Raw genomic sequence first — 22,037 nt, forward strand, 5'->3', positions numbered from 1 at the left:
GAAATTCATTGTGGTGTACCTCCAGTATTTATCTTCTCATCTGATTACTGGATGCTTCTGTTTACTGTCCACATCATCATGCTTACTAATCTAAAAACTGTAATTTCTCCTCATATTCTGTATCTCTGATCAGCCATTCTCTCTTCTCTTTGCCTTTTCCTGATGTGTGAGTTTTAAAGTGGAGTGACCAGAAATGTACACAGTAGTCAGATATGCTGGAGAAATCTTACAGTAATTTCACGAATACAAGCCACAGCAATTTGACAAAAATTTTGGTGGAAACCCGGAAGTGCGGCTAATACTCGGAGGCGGCTAATATGTGAATAATTTTCTGACATTTACAACCCCAGACGTCCCAGCCAGGGCGCCGAGCCAAGCACCTGCCAGTAAAAGCCGGCATTTTGCGATTGTTACAAAGTGTTACTCTGTTGCCCTGGCTCCCTGCAGGCAGCACGGGGGCGGGGAGAGAGGCGGGAGAGCTCTCCCCTCCTCTGCCGGAGCCCGGGGGAGAGACGGGGGGGAGCCCACGCCGCCATTGCCGCGGCTCGGGGAGCCGGCGGGGGCCCCGCGCCGCCATTGCCGCGGTGCGGGGAGGAGGGGCGGAACCTGCGCCGCCATTACTGCGGCTCGGGGAGCCGGCGGGGGCCTTGCGCCGCCATTGCCGCAGCTCGGGGAGCCGACGGGGACCCTGCGCCACCATTGCCGCGGCTCGGGGAGGAGGGGGGGACCCCATGCCGCCATTGCCACAGCTCGGGGAGGAGGGGGGGGGGCTCTGCCCCCGCCCTCCGCTGCCGTGGCGGGAGCAGGGGATGCTCCGTGCCCGGCCGGCGCCGTGGCGCGAGCGGGGCGCTCTCTCCGTGCCTGGCCAGCGCCGCGGCGGGAGCGGGGCCGGGGCGAGCAAACCCAGAGGCAGCGGCCAGCCCCGAGCAGCACCACCGAGCTGGGCCACCTGGCCATGTCAGCAACCCCTAGCGGGCCGAGCCTGCACAGCCTTAGCTGAGCCAGTAAACCCCCCGCCATGCCGCGGTTCTGTTAGTATTTGGCAACTTTGTTGCACGCGGGTCCTCGCTGCGAACGACAGAGCGGCTTATATTCAGGTGCGGCTTATTTATGGACAAAGAACAAAATATTTGCCAACACCCAGAGATGTGGCTTATACTCAGTGGGGCTTGTATTCGTGAATTTACTGTATGCAATGATGTAGTGATATTGCTTGGTTTGTGTTTTTTATCTCAGTTTTATCTCCTGGCCTGCCTTTTGACTTCTGCGGAACACTGACTTAACAACTCTACAACTTTCTGAAAACGTTCATGATTTCAAGATGTGTTTTTCCTTAGAAAGATCTTGGAGTTCATCAGTATGTGTAGAATATTTTTTTGTGTCCTGTTCTTAATGTTACAAGGCCAGTAGTCTCCAAATTTGCTTCTGCCTTTCTGTTTTTATAAAAATAATTTATTATGTTACATTGGATCCAGTAGGGACTGCTATCTGGGTCATGGGAATCTTGACTTCCGGTGTGATTTTTCTGTGACAGTACTACTAAGGCAGGTTTTTTCTCTTTTGATAGCTGGTGAATTCTTATATTCTTGTTTTTCATTAGACTTATTCCTAGTGCCTTCTAGAATATGAGCAAGAATAGGAAACAAGTTTGAATGGTTTTCTGATCCAGAGATGAGGAGGAATACTTCTTGATGGGATTAGGCATTGAAAATGTAGAGCAAAAATAAGATGCTGGTGTGTACAGTAATTTCATTATTATAAACCGCACCACTTTGACTAAAATTTTGGTCTGAACCTGGAAATGCGGCTTATAATCAGGTGTGGCTTATATAAGAGCAAAGAACGAGAAGTTGCTGTTGTAGTTTGGAGGACAGGTGTCTGCTGAGAAAGGCAGGAGCTTCTCTTTGAAATGGAGAATGTAAACCTTCTCCCTCCAAATTATTATATTTTGAAATCAAGGGGCTTTCAGGCAAAGATATGGGAATTAGGAATAACATTTCTTTTCTAGGGAAATTAAAATAGAAATACAGTACTACAAAGAAACAAACTCCAAACCCTGACAAAGTCAGAGTACAACCTGACACCCCATCAGGCAGGGTGTTGGTAGCAGTCCCATTAAATGGTGGCTACCTGCATCCTCCTGCAGTGACAGATGTGATTCAGTTGAAGCAGTGCTCCTGTAGAAGGTGCAGTTTCCCTCCAGGGCTTCAGTGGTGATGTGGAGAAGTCTGGTTTTCCTCTGGAGTCCAGTGGAGAAAGGGGCTCCCTTAGGGTCCCAAAACCTCTGTTTTTATCTTGGTAAGAAATGTTGGGCTCTTCCCCCTGGCTGGAGCATCTCCCGATGGGATGCAGCAATTTTATCAGTCACACAGTGGGACTCAATGGCCATTAGCAGAAAATGACTGGCTGGAGGAAGGATGGGTTGTGAAAAGATAAAGAACAATGCCCCGCCTGGTTTAAATGGATGACCCATTAGCAGAATGTCTCCCCACAGAGATAATGTTCACTGCCCCCACCCTCAACAGATGGTGATAGAATAGATACCTTTTATCACATCCTGTATTGTAACCCAAGACAGTTGCTGACACGTGGAAGTGCGGCTTCTAATCAGGTGCGGCTTATAATCTTGAAATTACTGTAATTTTGAAGAGCTTAATATGTGCGGAAAATCATGTTACTTATGGACACGATTAGGTGTTATTATTTACTGTTTTGAATTGGGATTCTTATTGCAAGCGTAGTGGACTCGTAGTTTTTAACACTGTCCATTCATCCACTGATAACGAACTTGACTTCCTAGTCTTACATAAATACTGCTTGTAGCTATGTTTCTGGCTTCACAGAACAGGCAGCTTACTTTCTTTAATTTCTTTAAATTGCAGCGTTGGGAAGTTGTCACAAACTGTGACATCCATATTTTTGTATGTATTTTGGTTCTGCAATCTTCAAATTCTAGCCATATTCTTTTACCTAGGATACACTTTAGTAAGACATTTTTAAACCTTTGTATTAGTAACAATTTAATGAACAAGTCTCATAATTTGATGATAACACAATTTTTTAAAAAATTAGTGCACTGTATAAGAGGTGCAGTTACCAATAAAAATTTTGTTTTAACAGAGTTTTATATGTGGAGGTTAAAAAAAAAAAATCAAGGAGTCCTTGAAGGTCTACTATTTGAAAACAAAAAATGAATGTTTCTCTTTTGCTCCAGTTCTTTCCTGTGTACCTTTTCTTCTTGCAGTCAGTATGACATTTCAAATCAACTTTATCCCTCTTTCCATTTCTGATTCAAAGTAAAAATTTTAAAAATTGCTAGCTATGCAAATTTTCTTCTGGATGCAGCAATTAATGCCTCATTTGCAATTTGAGTATCTCTTATTTTGTGACAGATGTGAATAACCAGACTGGTGATTTTAAGTTGTACTTTACCCTTGTGTTTTGTGTGAATATATTAAGAGCCGAACTACTTTTCAGTAGTTTTTCAATTGTGCTACTTAGAGCAATCTCTAAAGTCTTTATAGTATCTTTCTCTAATTGCCATAAATAACTAGAGTTTTGCTTTGAGGAGAGTGTCTGGCTGCTTTTTAATTTTTCTTTTTTAACCATTTATTTATTTTCCGTGAGGCAGGTAATGGGTTTAAATGGCAATAGAAACTGCCTCCTGGTACTAAAGGCTTAAAAAGTGCTCTTAACCACTTGCTCGGGCCATATGGAATAAAACATCAGGCAAAGTAATTTACAATCCTGTTTACCTTTGAGGATAATGCAGAGCAGGCCTGAATAATGAAAGTATTATTTCCGGCATTTTTGTCAATTCAAGGTCCCTACTTAAGCTATACTGAAAAAGGCAGTGAAGGTCTAGAAGGGCTTCATTTCTTGTTTGCTGTTTTGAGTGCCCTGGAAACAACAGCTGCAAGATCATGCACTTCATATTACATGGTTGATAACGGGAAGACTTAAGCAGGGAAAAAGAAGTCTGAAAATATTGTGTGATTTTGACCCCAAATGAATCCAGTGACACAGAAACATTGGGTTCATCAGTTCGACATACACTTTTCATTAAAATGGCTTCTGCTCAGGGTTTGATTCAAAAAGTCTCTAATTGGTATTGATTCTTGTGGCACAAAATCACCACAAATTGTTTAATATATATGCGGTATTTACATGGTATCCTAACCACCTGGTTAAAAGGCAGTATATCACAAGAAATTTCTGTTTTCCATTGTCACTATTTTTCAAATGAGGCTTTGTTTAGCCTAATTATTTAGCATTATGCAACTAGTTTATTACCCTAATAATCTTATTTTACAAACTAGGAAAAAAGCTTGAAAAGTAAAACACTGTGCTCAAATGCACACTGTTTAAACTTTTTTAATACATTTTGTTGTGGTTTTAAAGTGTGGTCCTGGACTTGACAAGGAGAAGTACAATAATGATATTTGCGTGTCATTATTAATGCTATTACTGAAATTGGTCTGCTTTGTGAGCTATTTTTGCTTTATTAAAAGGCAACAAGATGAATGTTTTTGATAGGCTGCTATTCAAACTATGGTACTTGATGATCTCTTGAGAATTTTAGTATTTTAACAAGTCTGTAATGAAATATTTTAGAAAAATAAATCTAGCATAACTGAAATCTGAAGTTGCCTATATATTCTTATTTAGAGGTATCTATCTGTTCAGTAGGCAACTTGAACTGCTCCAATACTGGAAAATCTAATGTACCACTCAATTACTATTCTTTAGCCCAATTTAAAATAATGGATTGGGTGTGAGGTCTTAATGCAGTGTAACCTTTGGAACATTAGAAATAACCTCTTTCCCTTTTGAAATCAGTGTACAGTAATGGTATCAGTCTTACCATTTTGCAGATGAACGTACTCTGACTGCATTTAAAGTTTTTTATACATAGCTGTTGTTCAGTAGCTTGTTCGTCTCACTCATACTGTAAATTCCAAGGTTGCTTAATTTTTTTGTCAACTTACACAAAAAGAACTCATCTGTGTCTGGATCATTATTTACATGTATCTATATATCTAAAATCACTGTGTTACACCACTCTCAAAATATTCTGTTACCTCTGTCTTAAATTTCTTCCCCATAATCATAATTGGCCTTTATCTCTTGCTGGACTTTGTATTGTTGTTGTTGGATTTTGCATTCTGTTTATCCGTGATGTGCTTTTTCTTTCAGTGGAGGCAGTCCTCTGTTTTCCCCATGACATACCTATTTATATTTTTATTGACATATATATTTGCAGCCATGTCAAGTACAGAGGCAAGTATTATCAAGCTGACTTTATTCAGAGTTGTTTCCAAACTTTTCAGAGCACATGTAATCATTAAAAATTCTTGTGAATATGATTAGTATTTCCTTAGTAAGCTTAATGAGCCATTTGGCCCTCTTAGAATATACTTTCATAAGTAGTACTTTCAAATGGTACGGAATTACTGAGTAAGATACTTAATAGTTGTTTCCCATTGTAATTCTGAGAAACAGATATTCATATATTAATAACAGACATGCTGGAAAAATAATTAAAGCATATATGAAAGTTAGTAAGAATAAATGCTTTGAGAACCACAGTGCTGCATTTCTAAAGCATACATCCGTGTGAATCTTAACTAAGGCAATACTCACCCTGCCATTAGTGTAAACTTATTAATAAAGATTACTGTGTAGTGTAATGACTAATGAAAAATGTTAGTATGAGTGGTTTTGATCCTTTCAGAGAAGGCAATAAAATTTGCTGAAATTGCAGAGGAAACTTCTCTCTTTTTCTAAATTAGTCAGTTTGATAGACTAGAACACTTAGGCTTTTCCCCTGACATTTCAACATTTGTTGAACAAGAGTCTGTACAAAATGTTAGAACACCACAGTCTGTAGACACTATAAAAAACATACTTCTGAAATTTCTCATTTCATTCTTTCTTCCTTCTACTCAAAGAAGGAGAAAAATGTTTTCAAGGGATGTATGTAACACAAATAAAATGTTTAACTTGGCCACCAGATAATGTAGGCTAGCTCACATTTTACAAGAGTATTTGTCTATTGCTTGTTTTAAATCTTAACTGCTTCAAACTGCTTGGAGCATGAGTTTCTGTTTCCTTCTGTGCTTTTCCATTTTACCTTCCTCTGGTTTTAGCATTGCTGTGCTTCTGAACTTGGCATCATAGACTGGGAGTTCATCTAAAAGCTACTACTGCCAGTTATTTCAGTGGTGCTGTTGAGTAGCTCCAAAATGCTAAGACCTGTGAGAACTTTTTGGTCGAAGTGTTTCAGTTAAGATAGTAGATCCCATTCAGAAATTGTGAATTGCAGTTTTGGACTTCTCACCAATATTCTGAGTTCAATTGGTCTTGGACGTTTGCAAAAATATAAATCTTACTGCCATAAAATTCTGAATAAAAATTAAGAAAAGCTAGAAATGATCTTAAAGAAATCCGTATGCTTTTAAACTAGATAGGCAGGAATTGAGAAAACTGCATTGTTGGAAACCATTGTTGTATTAATATAGTAAATTAAAAAAAGCTCTCTTTTGTTTCAACACGGTGTTACAGGAATTCACAACCAGATCTTGAAGGCTTGGACTGTGTTCGTGGATCTTATCAACTTGTACTTTGAACATCAACATGTCACTTCTGTGTCTCTGTATCATCAACCTGTAATGCATGAGTTTTGGGTCAGAATCAGTACTTTTGTATGAATGCTCGGTCTACCACAGTGGCTGCATTTACTTTCGTGCTGCATTTCTTGCATGGCAATTGTCTTTAAATAGTATTTTGTTTAACTTGTTGATGAACACAGACACATACAAGTATGCAAGTAGTCTTTGTGACTCTGTTAACTTAGAGTGCTCAATGTTTTCTCAGGTTCCAGTAGCCAGAGCCAGCATTCTCTGGCTCATTGGCGAGTACTGTGAACGGGTTCCAAAGATCGCGCCTGATGTTCTGAGAAAGACAGCCAAGAGCTTCACAAATGAAGATGACCTTGTAAAGTTGCAAATCTTAAATTTGGGTGCAAAACTCTATTTAACAAATTCAAAGCAGGTAAGCCTAAACTCAGTATTGTATTTAGAGTCATAGCAGGTTTTGTACAGTCTGTATAGATTGGTAATGACTTCTTCTGTGTAAGTAACCAAAGCTAGTCCATATAATTCCATGAAGAAAATCTGAACATATGTTTTCAAAAAATCTAACAGACTAAATCTAACCATTGAGTTTTTCAGTGTGTGCTGGATCATGAATGTGAATGTAGTGATAAGTCTTTTTTGTATCTGTCTTTGGAAAATTGTGAAATTTTTACTTCACATAAATAGAGAAATGTAAATGGTGTTAGTAATACCAGGTGGGAGATTTTGCTGATGTGATTTAATGTTTTCTCAAACCAAACCCAAAACTTTCAAGAAAATACCGTCATTTTGAACAAAAAGCTGCTCACTTGTTTTTTCAGGATATCTAAAAGGAGAGCCAGTAGTAGGCCTTGTTTTGTCTTTCCATCAGTACTTGTTTTAAAGATAGTAACTGCTTTCCCTTTTTTTGTTGTATTTAGTTGGTTAACTGGTTTGATTTTAGCTTTTCCTATTTCCTTTAATCTTGGGGAGCTGTGAGTTTTAATATCTCTAGTAGTTAAAATAATCTAAAAATGTCAGATAACACGAAGAGATGAACTTAGATCTCCAAGCAGCTGAAAACAATTGAAAAGCTGAAAACAAATGAAAGGTGCTTCACTCTTCTAAGTGACAGCACTGTGAACCCCATCACTGACTGTGGAATGTAGCATTTTGACACTAATTTTTCACTGTAATTGTAATTTCAATTATTGTTGTAAAAGATTGTGAAATCAAATATTTATTTTTTTCCAAATGTAGAAGAAATACATTATCTGATATATATGCTTCCCTGGGCTCCTAGACCTCTTTGTTTTATAGCAGTTTGCACAGCAGAGGATCTTGAACCTCTGCAACTGTGATGTCTTCTTGTTCCTTGATAGTTATATTCAATTACAGATGTGATCTGTCTTAGGCTTTTTTTGGTAGGGCGTCTGGGAGATGAACTTTCTTGCCATGCATTCAGATAGGAGTGCATGCTTTGTTTATACAGTCTAAAATGGGGCAGTAGTATAAGGTGACTCCTCTCTGGCAATGCTCATCTTAAAGTAAATGCTGACTGAGACAAGGAAAGATTGGGTTTTACTATCTAAACTGTCTGCTTTTAGCGCATTATATTTACTAATTTTCTGTATAGTTTTTGTAATTTTGCACATAAATTCTTCCATACTGTATTTGGTCAAAAATCCATTGCATACGTGAAGATGATGATTTCTGTGATGCATTTTTCTATTTCACATCTTAATACATTTTAAATCATCATTGTAAGTGCTGCATAACCCTTTATTCAAACATGGTAATGATGATAAAGCAGATGAAACTGTCTCCAGAGATGCCTATTGAATGATGAATTTCTTCAAAGGGTGTTTTCCTCATGTAGTTTAAGATTGTGGAAAAATAAGTTATTATCTCAAGTGGTCAAGGTGTTCACATAAAATTTCTAACAGTGTAGGTTTGGTGGCTTGGCTTGATTTAAAGTTCCTTTCAAACTATAATGCCATGGGTTTCCCACTAGAGGCTGGTAACCCTCTTCCTATATCTACATGATTACTTCCAGGAGTAACTCCTCTTTACTCACTCATTATTAAAATTACTACAGTAATTTCACGATTATAAGCCGCACCATTTTGACTAAAATTTTGGTCTGAACCCGAAGTACGGCTTATAATCAGGTGCGGCTTATATATGGACAAAGAACGAAAAGTTACTGTTTTAGTTTGGAGAACAGGTGTCTGCTGAGAAAGGCAGGAGCTTCTCTTTGAAATGGAGAATGTAAACCTTCTCCCTCCAAATTATTATAATTTTGAAATCAAGGGGCTTTCAGGCAAAGATATGGGAATTAGGAATAACATTTCTAGGGAAATTAAAATAGAAATACAGTACTACAAAGAAACAAACTCTAAACTCTGACAAAGTCAGAGTACAACCTGAACCCCATCAGGCAGGGTGTTGGTAGCAGTCCCATTAAATGATGGTTGCAGTCCTCCTGCAGTGACAGATGTGATTCAGTTGAAGCAGTGCTCCTGTAGAAGGTGCAGTTTCCCTCTAAAGGTCCAGTGGTGATGTGGAGAAATCCGGTTTTCCTCTGGAGTCCAGTGGAGAAAGGGGCTCCCTTAGGGTCCCAAAACCTCTGTTTTTATCTTGGTAAGAAATGTTGGGCCCTTTTCCCTGGCTGGAGCAACTACCAATGGGATGCAGTAATTTTATCAGTCACACAGTGGGACTCAATGGCCATTAGCAGAAAATGACTGGCTGGAGGAAGGATGGGTTGTGAAAAGATAAAGAACAATGCCCTACCTGGTTTCAATGGATGGCCCATTAGCAGAATATCTGTCGTTGAGATAAGGATCACTGCCCCCACCCTCAACAGATGGTGATAGAATAGATACCTTATGTATGGACAAAGAATGAAAAGCTGCCGACACCTGCAAGTGCGGCTTATAATCAGGTGCAACTTATAATCGTGAAATTACTGTACTTCCTGGAATTACTTCAGTTCCTAAAACGTCCAGCCATTTTTCAGTTTAATTTTTAAAATTTGATGTTGAATCATCTGTTTCATCCAAAGTTAATGGAACTGTGAATACCTCAAAGATAAAATTTCACTTTATTGAAAAGTGGTGGTAGAAATGCAAAGAGATACTCAATGCTGACCAAATAGATGAAAAGAGCTGTTTCACCAGATGAAGGAAAGGCAGGTTGAACTCATCTGTTAAGTCTTGTTTGGAGAAAAGAACAAAGTTCGGGAGGAAATAAGACTTGCTTATTTTACTCCCTTCGTCTAAATATATTATTTTATTTGCTTGTAGTTTCCTTAAGTGTATGGTGAAACACTTAGTGAAGCACATTCACAGGAATGATTTTTAACATTTAGGATTTCTTATAACAATTTTAGGTATACTTTAAATCCTGAAATCACCTTGTGAACTTTCAAAGGCTTCCTTATAATCAAGGAAGTTTCAGGTTCAGTTATATCTGGATAAATGTAATAAAAACAGGCTTTTCCCTCTGGTTGTCTGTATTATTTGGTAAACTTGCTTTGTTTTTTCAACACTTAGGATCATAAAACCTGGAGTGTGCTAGATAGCTGTCTAAATGGAGCTCGTATAAGAGAAATATGTCATATAGTTGCCTAAGATGTTTCTCGCTTATAGCAGGAAGAATAAAGAGATTTTGATGGGTTTCTGTTGTCTAATATAGTAGGAATCCCACCAGAAAAAGTCCCAAGTAGTTGTAGGGTGTAAATAGATATGTCAATCGTGGTTTAGCACAATAGCCTTATTTTGTGTGTCTAAAGAATCAAGTTACTGAAAGCTAATGATATCTAGGAGTGGATAGATGACTGTTTCTCTCTCATTGTAGAGCCTCATCTGTTGGTAAAACCTGTATTGTAAAATTTTCAAGTGGAGATCTATCAAAAAATTAATTGCTACTAATATACGATGGGCATTAAATCCTTGAATAGAGCTAGAAAATTCCAGAAATGTTGCTGGAGGGTTGTTGAATTCTAGAAATATTTAAACCTAACTCTTCTAGCCAAAACAAAGTGTACAAAAAATAGTAATGGGCTCAAGAGTATGGGAATAAAAGAAAGTATATTATGCCTATATAATGTGCGTGTCCAGATATCAGGAAATATTGACATATAATAAATGCATTAAATCACACATCAGAATACTTTGTCACTATTCTATGAAGCAGTCACAGTATGCACAATCTGTCATGTTTCACCAAATCAATGTGCTTGCTGAAATGATTTTCATCTCCTTTGGAAAACTCCTTTGTTGGAAAAACTTAGTGCATTTGTTAGTTTTTTTTTCTTTTTTTTAAATTAAAAATAACTGTTTCTATTCCATGTAGAAATCTATCCGCCTGTTTGATTGCTTTACCATAAGAAAAATAATTTTTAAAGAGGTTTGCTCCCTGTTTCAATGAAAACTATAGTGTAAATGATCCCATTAAAGGAAATGCAGCCTTTCAGGATCAACTCTTCATCTGTCTAACTTGCCTTTATGTAATTCCATCAACACTCACTGAAAAAATGCCCACTATGGCAAGGCCTTCAACTTTTCCCATCCCTATAGCAATTCACAGGTTAAGATCATTGTGTTTTATGATCCATTCTCCTGAGCTTCCTGCCATGACAGCAAGGAGTCTTGTCTTGTTTTACAGTGGAGAAGTGATGGCAAAGGCTGCAGGAGGTGTCCCTCATTTAGTTTAATTCATGCTACCTGGGAACCCTCCCTTCCAATTCCATTTAGATTGAACAGTGTAAGTCCTGCATGAGTGCAGATTATGTAGGCTCAGTCTGATGCAGTTGTTTAAAATTTTATACCCTCATACAGAATTAGCTGCCAATAAACTGTGAAATACATATGGGAAAGTTTTGCCTTTCCCAGAGCTAAGACAGTACCTCAAGGATAAAATAATATATTTTCACAGAGGCATTCATGGGTATCAGAGAGAAAAAAGAAACAAAAAATATTTCATTGACAGTTTTTAAAAACTATGCTGTTATATTATTCTAATGTATAATGACTGATTTCTTCCAATCTTTGGTGCCATAGCTAATTATTGAAATGCTTACATGTGATGCATTTATGGGGTTTGAATTAGAACCATTTTCTGTTTACTGTGTATCTTGCTGGCAGGAGTTAAATCAGTATTCTGAAAAAGCATTTTTATATCTCCAGAAAAAAACTTCAACTTGCATCTTCAAGTTGGAAATTATTAATTTGAACTTTTTTTAGCAAATGGTATTTTCAAAAATACACTGATATTTTGTACATATTTTTCTGCTCCCATGATTGAAACTGTGTTAGTGTCATAGCAATAGCATGATAAACAATATATATATGCAAGGTTGTTTCTTTGTATAAAGCAGATAAATGTCTCATGATGATACATTTTTAACCCTGTGTTATTCATGCATTCTGAGTTAAAGTACCAAAATATACTTCCTTAGTATGATATAGCATTTCTGCTTTTTTTCCAGTTTGGTTGTATATAAAGGAAGTGGCATACATGTTTCAAATACATCTAGTGGATTCCAGTCTATTCACCTCTATTGTTCTGGTTACACTACATTATTTCTATTTTCTATGTCTCCCTTCCTTCCTTCCTTCCTTCCTTCCTTCCTTCCTTCCTTCCTTCCTTCCTTCCTTCCTTCCTTCCTTCCTTCCTTCCTTCCTTCCTTCCTTCCTTCCTTCCTTCCTTCCTTCCTTCCTTCCTTCCTTCCTTCCTTCCTTCCTTCCTTCCTTCCTTCCTTCCTTCCTTCCTTCCTTCCTTCCTTCCTTCCTTCCTTCCTTCCCTTTCTTAGATTAAAAAATTATCTGAATTACTAAAATTATTTAAGACATGTTAATATTCTCAAACATCAAATTAGGAAGCTGTTATTATGTTGTCAAAACCTTTGATAGTATAAGTTGCTCTCTTACATAAATAAATAAATGACTGATATTACTGAAGGCTTTAAGCTTCACAAAAAAAATGGAAGAAGTCTTTTATCCTGGTTTTTAGAGGGCATCAGCAGCTTGCTTTTATGAAAAAGTAACAGCTAAATGCACTGCAAATAATTTGCAGTAATCCAGTTCAGTGATTCATGTGTCTGCTTTAATGGGTCATAATTCAGGATAAAGTAACTGAGTGCAGTCAGAGTGCAGACACTGCTTATGCCAGGGACAGTATCTCTTCATAAAACACACCTCAGCAGAAGCAGTTTGCCAGCCTCCTAATACCCTCTGATGTTTTGATGTCCTGCATATTTTTCCGATTAAGTTTTGAGTGCCATGTTTTTAGTTGTATTTCCACATTCATTATCCTCACGTAGACCCTTCAGCGGGTTTGCCATATATGATTATTTTTTTAATGATGCCTTTCTTTCCACTTCAGCAGTTTAATAATCTAGCACATGGCTGCTTCTCAGTACTCAGCATTCACCTCCCCAATACAGAAGAGGACATGTGCTTTGGCTGCAGAATTCCATTTGCAGCTTTAGAAATGCATATTCCCTGTGGAGCAACATTTGTTTGACATAACCATTCATTTTTATTACCTCTTTAAATATGTTTATCCAGAGTTATCAATAATCATAAATAACTTGTATTCTGTTCTTGTCCTGTTTTTTTCCACAGACAAAATTGCTTACCCAGTATGTATTAAATCTCGGCAAGTATGATCAAAGCTACGACATCAGAGACCGTACAAGATTTATTAGGCAGCTTATTGTTCCGAATGAGAAGAGTGGAGCTTTAAGCAAATATGCCAAAAAAATATTTCTGGCACAGAAACCTGCCCCATTGCTTGAGTCTCCTTTTAAAGGTATAACTGCCAAAATCATTTGGTAAATGTTCATTGTGTAAAGGAATGTGGCAGCTTATTCTATTTCAAATACTCTCACAAATTGTGTCACTTAGCAAATAGAAAAGATTAATATGCAAGGATGCTCAGTCTGCTTAGTCACTTTACAGCAAGCAAGGTGCACAATGCATTTCTCTAATGAAAAACCCTGGCAAACTGATCCATTTCTGTTAATGTGGATTGTAAATTTTATTTAAATAACAGAAGGTATGTCTTTCGAGGAAAACTATTCTTCTGTTTGGGAAAAGAGCTCTAGGATTTTGTCTAGACTTTATTAGAAGATTGTTAATGTGCGTATTGCAAATGCTATATCAGTCTGAAATAAATTGAATCTCTGTAGGTATTTTTTCCTCCAAAATCATAATTTTTCCTCTCTATTTTGCCTGTTGTTTTACAAGTAAGATCCATTGTCTGTCTTCTCTAATTAAAAGGTTATCAGGCTATCTAAATTAAAAATACTCTCTTACTGTGACAATTTGCATTTTAATTTTCATACTTACTTAGGTCTAGTTTTCAAGCTTTAAAAGGAGCTCCATTTTGAAGAAAAACTATTAAAATTCTGGATGTGTTTGTACCAAGACATGTATATGGATTGTTTAACTGTGCTGTCATTCTTAATATTCACAGTAAAGTAATTTTTAGAGAAGCTACATTTCAGAGCAACACCTCTAAACACACTGACTGATTAGCTTTTTTATTGACCATTATGGGGGAGATTATTGTAATCTATGGACTGAAATCAGTTTTTTGACCTATGAAGAGCTTCCTAGTTTATATTTATTCCATGACATTTGAGGTAATACAATGGCAATTACCTTTAGCCCTGATTAAGATTGCTCTTTGTGGCAGAGCTCACAGTGTTTGTGTGTTTCTTCCCTTGCCCCGCTTTTTTAATAGATCGAGATCATTTCCAGCTTGGCACCTTGTCTCACACACTGAACAGCCGAGCCACTGGGTACCTGGAGCTGTCCGACTGGCCAGAGGTGGCACCTGACCCCTCCGTCCGAAACGTCGACGTGGCCGAATCGGTACGTCAGCGTCACTGAAACTAACTTTGCTGAAGGCCCTTGTCAATACAGAGTATTAGCCCAAAACCACAAGTATTTAAATACTATCTATGGGCTGTGTTGAAAGCCACTGGTGCCGGGGAATGTCCCTGTTGCATATTTTATCTTAGAAATCCAGCATCCGAAACTTGCTTAATGCTAGTTCTTTTCAGTGACAAAAGTGGATAAACTATAGGCCACTTCTGCTTCATTTGTGGAGTAAGTAGGCTTTTTTCCACCTCCATCTCACTTCTGATTTCATATCTTTTATCTCCTCTCTGCTGCAGTATATTAATTGAGTGTAGCTGGGCTACCAAAGTCAGAAATTAAGAGGTTGGTTTGTAAAAAATCCAGGGCAAAATGTAAAAAAAAGGAAAAAAGTAATACAGATGACAAAAAGCTGCTGCAGGGAATTGGACTATTTAGATTATGTATGTTTTGAAGTGTCAAGTTTGGAAGAGATGAGGGTTTACATTTCAGATAATCTGAAGAGGATTAGGGAAGTTTATGATTGGAAAATACCATCTATTAGTGCACTAGTCATGTGTTGACACATGGGGCTCATAATCTACTAGCAATAGCTTTTTGTTACTGTAGTGTAAACTCTAAGGCAAAGTCATGTTTTGGTACCAGAATTGTGATTTACGTGTTGAGTACCAGAGTCCTGCCGGAATGCTGGTGAGAGCTGTTGAGCAATAGTTGAAATGTAAATGTGTGGGTATGTAGTGTACTGATGGTGCTCCTGTAGGCATAGCAAAGTAACAAATATACACAGAAAAGCAGGCGGTTCTGGTAATGAGCCAACTTCCTCAGTAAATCACATGTGAATTAATTTGTTTATCAGATGTTACATACTGAAAGAACAAGAAAATTCAAAAAATAGATCTGACTTACAGAAGCCAGTGGACAGCAATCTGGTAGAACAAACATTTCTCCTTAGTACTGTAATGTGTCTGCCTTCTTATGTACATTTCAGGAAAACTGATATTTGTGTGCAAACTTCTACCAGATTTTATGGGAAGAATTTTAGATAATCAGCTCAAACATAGGATTATAAATTATAGGGTTGGCATGAAAGAATGCGTGAAGGTGCTTTGGTCCATAAGACCAAAAAGTATTGCAGGAAATTGATCAAGTGGCACAGCATGCATCTACAACATAGTAATAAAACCCCTACTATTCAAACCTGAAGGCAAACAGGAAAAATCCTTCAGCCATGTTGGGGATTTTTTTGCACATATCTTCTTTGAAGAGTATCTCATTTTCGTTAATTTTGTATTTTCCTTAATAATGCATATGCCTACATAGCATATGTGAGTAAAGCTGAGTTAAGTTGCAATCCACATGCAAACTGTCATTTATATGAATATTGACTATTTAAGCCTTAGGAGCTTTTGATGTTTAAGAAGAAGCCAGTGTATCTCTAGAGTTGTTTAGCCTTACAGGTCATTGTTAGAGCCTATTTCAAAACTTAAGTCTTGTTCCAGATCAGATCAGCCAATGAGGCAGACCTGTATGAAACTGTTGATAGAATTGTCTGCCAGTTCCTTTTTTCCTCCTGGCCAGAATTTTAACACTGCTTCTCTAGTAGCATAGAGGTATATGGAAAGAAAAAAGTCTGAGGGAAATACTGCCTCACTTTGGGATTCTCTTGCTGGTGAAAAATTACTTTTATTTGGAGAATTGCGATGTCTGTGGCTGCCTAGAGTGGCCACATCTGTTTTCTGCTTAAAACTTGGGATGATAAAGGTGGTGGCTAGCCCTATTTAACCTTCATTCTAGTCATAGTCAGATGGATCTAGAAATAAAACTCTCAGACTTCAGGTTCTTTTGGCATAGAAATTTATTTATCATTACTGATGCTTTCAATCTACCTTCCTAAATCTTTTTCTGGACTACCTAATAGACATCTCTCACCTTTTATAGGTATGTACCAAACTTCTAATTGTGTAAAGTAAGAGAAGTTTAATAGGTTCTCTTGTCTTGCTTAGATGATTTATTTAGCAACAGCTTAATACCACTACTCTGAATGTTTTTATTCGATATGTTGTTGTGTGTATTTTTGTATTGCTGGTTGCAAAAGTAAACTTAAATTGAAATTTATTTACAGGCAAAGGAATGGACTGGAATTCTAGGCAAGCCAAAGAAGGAGAAACCTACTGAAAAATTCTACTCTGAATCAGAAGAGGAGGAAGATGAGTCTGCCAGTACCTGTTCATCAGGTAAATGGAAAAGCAACTTGTATTTTCATTGCCTGGACAACTCTCTGGTACATAAAAAGAAAAAAAAATTGCGAACAAAACCAGAGCTGTGTATAAACTCAAAAAATTTGGGGGGGGTGAAATTTTGCATTCACTATATTATGTAAGAGTCTTTGATTTGTTTCCCAGTTGAAAAAGCTGCCATGCTATTTTTATCCTTCTTGGAGTCCGATATGAGTAAGGAGAACTTGTAACTCCAGTTGAAACTGAAAGCAAATGGCTGTTTGCAGGAGAAGTGCCCAGATGCTTAGCAACCTTAAGTCTTAATTGTTTTTCAGAATTTGGTGGTGGTGAAGAATTATTTTGATTGCGTGTGCTGCTTGCTGATACATGGCCAGATTTGCTTAATTGTGTAGTCTTCCATGAGGTTTATTCAGCAAATTGTGTTACAGTATTTTTCTGAAGTTCTACGTGGTATTTTCTGTTTATTATAATGGGGATATTGATGAAGGAGGTAACAGCTGCAAGTTCAGAAAGCAGAGGTTCTTTTAACTGTTCTCCCATTTATTGTTGGATAAGCAGTTCCCCAAGACAGCCATTTCAGAAGATGTATATTTCAGATGTAGTGAAGTTCATAATTCTCCCAGATCCAGGCGTTAGACACAGAAAATGTTTAGCATTGGAGACTTGAAAGAATTATCATATAGTTGAATGGAAGAGGGACATCTTAAAATATGGACATGGAGCTGCTTCCTTCCAATTCCTAAACTGAGGAAATATGTAGAAACATTTAAGAATTGGATCACTGAAATTAGTGATTTCTGAAGTAACAGAAGCATGCGCTCACTTCAGGTATTTGAATATTTTGTAACTATATGATTAATTAGAGTATTAATAATTTGTTTAAATCAGTGATTCAATCATAGTCACTATGGGTATTTAAGAACAGATTATCTAATTAAGCAACTGTTTGAGAAGATAATTTTGCAGCTGAGCGAATGTAAAGACTAGAAAATTTAAGGTCATCTCCAGCTCCTAATAGGGTTATGTAACTTTGAAGAATCCACATGTGATTAATTTATTATTCACATTTCTAATTTGAAAAGTGTGATACTGTAGGCTGAACAGGACAGGCTTTCAACTAACAAAATTTTGTAAATATAAGGAGAAAGTAATTCCCACGCCTGCTTTTGGCACAAGGTAAATAACACTAAAGCTTGCACCTGGATCTTAAAATATTAAACCATTGTTTAATTTAAAACAAAATTGGATTTCTAAAATACTAATTATTTAAGATTTGTATCAAAATTGTAAAGGTTGTTTTCATTTCAGGGAGTGGATCTGACAGTGAAAGTGAGAAGGAAGATAAAGAGGAAGGCAGCACTGATGAGAGTAGTGGGAGTTCCTCTCCCAGTGAAGAATCAACTGACAGTGAATCAGACAGCAAAGAAAGTGCTGCTAAGAAAACATGTAGAGCTGTCAATGAAAGGTAGGTATATGTTTGTCTGGTTTTAATTTTTTGTGATACTAGCTTATAAAGAACTCTTCCTGTTAGCAGTCTGCCAAGCCTTTAATTAGGCTATTTTGGGCATGTGTTGGCCAAGGAGTGATGTCAATGTATACTAGTAATAGTCATTGTATGAACCTAGTTCATATTTTCATTAATCAGACTACTCTTATGTTTGGAATTAATTTCTGACTTCAGTAAAATCTTGGGTGGCTTGTTGAAAATTGATGTAACCTTGGGAGGCTGAATAAGTGATCAAATAGTTGTGTGAAACACTTAATTACCTTTTGCCGCAATTTTGCTGAGAGCTAAAATTAAGTCCTTCAACACTTTGCCATTATGTAACTAAGACAATTGATTTTTCTAAATAATGTTATATTAAAAAGATTATGATCCAAATATTAGAGGCAAGGGCTGTGAAGGGAAACGGTCATAAGATATTTAAGTGTTAGCGCTTTTAAGATTGCCTATTATCAGCAGCATTATCATGTATTAAAGTATCATTAAAATTTTGAGTAATTGGGGCTAATACCTTGGATTGTATGAATCTGTTTCTTCCACTGCTGTCAGCAAGCTGCCCCTGCAGACACAATCGCCCTTTACTTTGTAGTCTGCTGCCAGCTCACTTGATGAGTTTGCAGCTCAGCTCAGTCGTGGCTGACAGCGCTGATTGGGGCGCAGTACACACTCTGCTCCTTTTATTACAGACAGTAATTAAAGCAGCTCGCCTTGCCACTTCCATAACAAACACAGCATAATGCCCTAATTATGACTTTATTAATTTAAGTCAGGATTTAATGATTTTAAAAGTGATTTATATTGTTTTTCCTGTTCAGAACAAATGAAATCTGTAGGTTAAATTAATACAGGCTTTTCATCATTGCAAAGTTAAAAAGCTAGTTACCAGTAAATTCTTTTCATTAGAATAACATCTGAAATTTTAAGCAGTAAGATAAACAATTATTACCCATCAAAACTGGCTGATGTGCAGTAAAGTAACATTTTTAATCTTCAAATCTATTTTTAAAGCTAAGCTAAAGATAAATTACTGAAAAACAACTTCATTTATATAATGGGTTCACAATAACTTATTTGTTAATTCAACTACAGCTACTGTTGAATGGCAGTGAAAGAAATATATATAATTCTGTTCTTGTGAAGAAACTTTGAACAGTATAGAGTAGTGAATTTTTTTTTAAGTAATTGATCTCAAGTGTTTAAATGTTGTCATACTGAAACATAATTTTCAGTACCTATTTTTCATCATGATTTTAACAATCAGATATACTAGGTTACACTGTTTTTGTGACGTGTACTATTCCATTTTTAGCTTTACAAGCTTCAAATTACTGCTTTATGCTTTTGACTAAAACTTGGGGGAGATAATTCTAGCTTCATGTACGTGGGTAGGCATGGTCTAAATGTTATTTTAAATTTTAAATAATTTTTATTAAATTTTATTTAGGCACTTCAGTCATAGGAAGTTATTAAGAAGGGGAAGACTTTACTCATGTTTTGATCTCTGTCATGTTAGATTTTCATTTCTCCTTCTCTATATATTTTTCATCTAAAAACACTGCAATCTCAGTGATGCAGCATAGTACATTCTTTTGTAGTGCTCCTAAAGCTAAGCAAAAACGTGTAACAATTTAATGTGAGTCTAAAGGGACTCTTAATAGTTGAGTGGTCTCGATTTGTTTAATTATTGTTGACCTTGTTACCCTTCAAGCACTTCAATAACCAATTTATTGTCTTGGGAAGGAAGCTGAATCAGGTAGTGTATGAAACACCTGATTTAGAAGTATAAAATGGTTGTTTGCATATCCAAGAACAGAGTTTTTTTTTCTATATGCAATATTAATTTTTCTACTCTATGACAACTATTAGAAAACAATTTTCATTTCCTGTGGTAGTAACTCCCCCTGGGACAAAAGGGTAATCTACTAATTGGTATTTAAAGTATTATTAGACATGAACAAGGCAGATAATATTCAGTGGCTGTTAACACAGACCAACATAATCCAACATTGGCAGGGTGAACTTCAGTGCATGAAGAACACTGTGTCTGAAGCTGTAAGGCATTTAGTTTGACCAAAGGTATAGGAATATAAGAGCTCTTGTGTATAAACTCTTAAGGTTTGAGTTACTTGTAGATGTTATAGGTCTTATTTCTAGGTGGTGTGGTTTTATTTTGAAGAATTAACAGAGGAATAAACTGAATTCATTGATTTTTAAAAAGCAATATTACTGTACAAAAAGATGACACACCAACAGTCTGTTCACCATAGATGGAATAGTATGAAAGCATCTTTTTTTGAAATGGTAGCTGCACTTCCTTTTGTAATGTCACAAGCTTGATGCGTGCAAATAATCATTTTAATATCTCATATGTTCACATTTTGTTTGGCTGTTTCGCTGTTTTAGATGACATGTGATGGTGTATTGTGTAGTGTAATAGAACAGTTTTGTGTAGTCTGAAATAAACTAGTTCATTCATAGCTGAGTTTTTTACTGTGGAGAAATAATGACTAAAAAGTCATTTAATAAAACTTTGAAATGTTGATGTAGGATATTGCCTAAGCAGATTCCTTTAGTGACTTTGTCTCTTAATTTTTTTTAAATGTTTAGTGATTCAGAGGATATTAAAAAGAAAGCAGAAGGCATTTCCAGAAAGAGAAGCACATCCAGTTCCTCTGATACAGAGTACACTTCATCAGATGAAAGTTCTACAGGCTCCAAGTCAGACTCTGACTCTAAAAGTGACTCTGAATCTGGAAAATGTAGAAATGCTACTTCTAACAAGGTTAGTAAGGTAAAATACGTATTTTTAAAACCTCTATAAAATATAAGAATGTGCATCTAACAGTCCATCCATATTTCTTTCTGTCAGAATGAAGATGAGTAGTAGTTTTATGTGTAACTAAAACAATCCAGAATTTATGAAATTTTTTTACTTTTCATAGAGAGATCAATCCAAATGTAGTTTGATGGTTTAAGCAAGTAAGAGTGTTTTTGTAACAACAAACCCTATTGCAGTTTAGAATTTCATGTTTTTACTGCACATAGTTGAAGAAAAATAATATAGTCTATTTTTTGTACACAGAATGTAATATTTTTTTTCTAATAGTATATTACTCTCTTATAATAAAATTAATTTTAATTGTTTTTAATTTAATTTTTGGTTTATTGTTGAACTGGTAAGACTTAATACATGGATGTTGATGGTTATTTTATTGAAATGGAATCTTAAAGTATAGCTATGGTACCTGATTTCTGAGAGGAAAGAAAGAACCAAATGTTAGTATATTGCTTCTAAATGTTTGAAGATGTTCCAATGGAATTCTTAGCTTAGTTTTAGAATTTTCTGTTAAAATTGAGAATAGTGCAGTTAATGAATCTATGACTGATATGTATATATATAAATGAGTAGCATTAATATTCCTACTGAGCAGTGAACTTTTACTTGTCTGTTTGATAGGACGGAATAAGGAGTTACAAATTCTGTTAGCTTTCTTAAAACAGGTATGAAATAGCAAGCTTTAAAGTGTTTCTCTAACTGGTTTCAAAATATGTGAAGATGCGAAAATGTGCAACAGAACCGTACATGTGTCAGATAAGATTTAATGCTTACCTTAGTGAAGAAAAAGAGCTTAAAATATACTCAAACTAATATAACTAACTCTTCATGCTATTAGCATGAATTGGTTACTCTTTGCCCACCTACCTTGCATTTTAAAATAAATAAATAAATGAGGAACTTTTTGCTAAATCTGTTCAGGAAGAAGAGTACAAGAATTTCTGACACTTATTT

At 36.4% G+C, this 22,037-nt stretch overlaps 1 protein-coding gene across 5 annotated transcripts in view; it reads left to right on the forward strand.

Moving 5' to 3' along the window:
• Window positions 1–22,037, forward strand: part of AP3B1 (adaptor related protein complex 3 subunit beta 1) — a 158,384-nt gene that overhangs the window by 74,406 nt on the left and 61,941 nt on the right. For 4 of the 5 annotated variants that reach the window (XM_033085715.1, XM_033085717.1, XM_033085713.1 and 1 more), the window contains 6 exons: window positions 6,877–7,053; window positions 13,247–13,433; window positions 14,370–14,500; window positions 16,629–16,740; window positions 18,052–18,208; window positions 20,855–21,038. In XM_033085715.1, the coding sequence (XP_032941606.1) occupies window positions 6,877–7,053; window positions 13,247–13,433; window positions 14,370–14,500; window positions 16,629–16,740; window positions 18,052–18,208; window positions 20,855–21,038 (948 nt within the window). The remainder of the gene's footprint in view (window positions 1–6,876; window positions 7,054–13,246; window positions 13,434–14,369; window positions 14,501–16,628; window positions 16,741–18,051; window positions 18,209–20,854; window positions 21,039–22,037) is intronic. The other variant, XM_033085714.1, reaches the window with a different exon arrangement.

Source organism: Catharus ustulatus, chromosome Z, assembly GCF_009819885.2.
Source record: "Catharus ustulatus isolate bCatUst1 chromosome Z, bCatUst1.pri.v2, whole genome shotgun sequence".
Classification (NCBI taxonomy): Eukaryota; Metazoa; Chordata; class Aves; order Passeriformes; family Turdidae; genus Catharus; species Catharus ustulatus.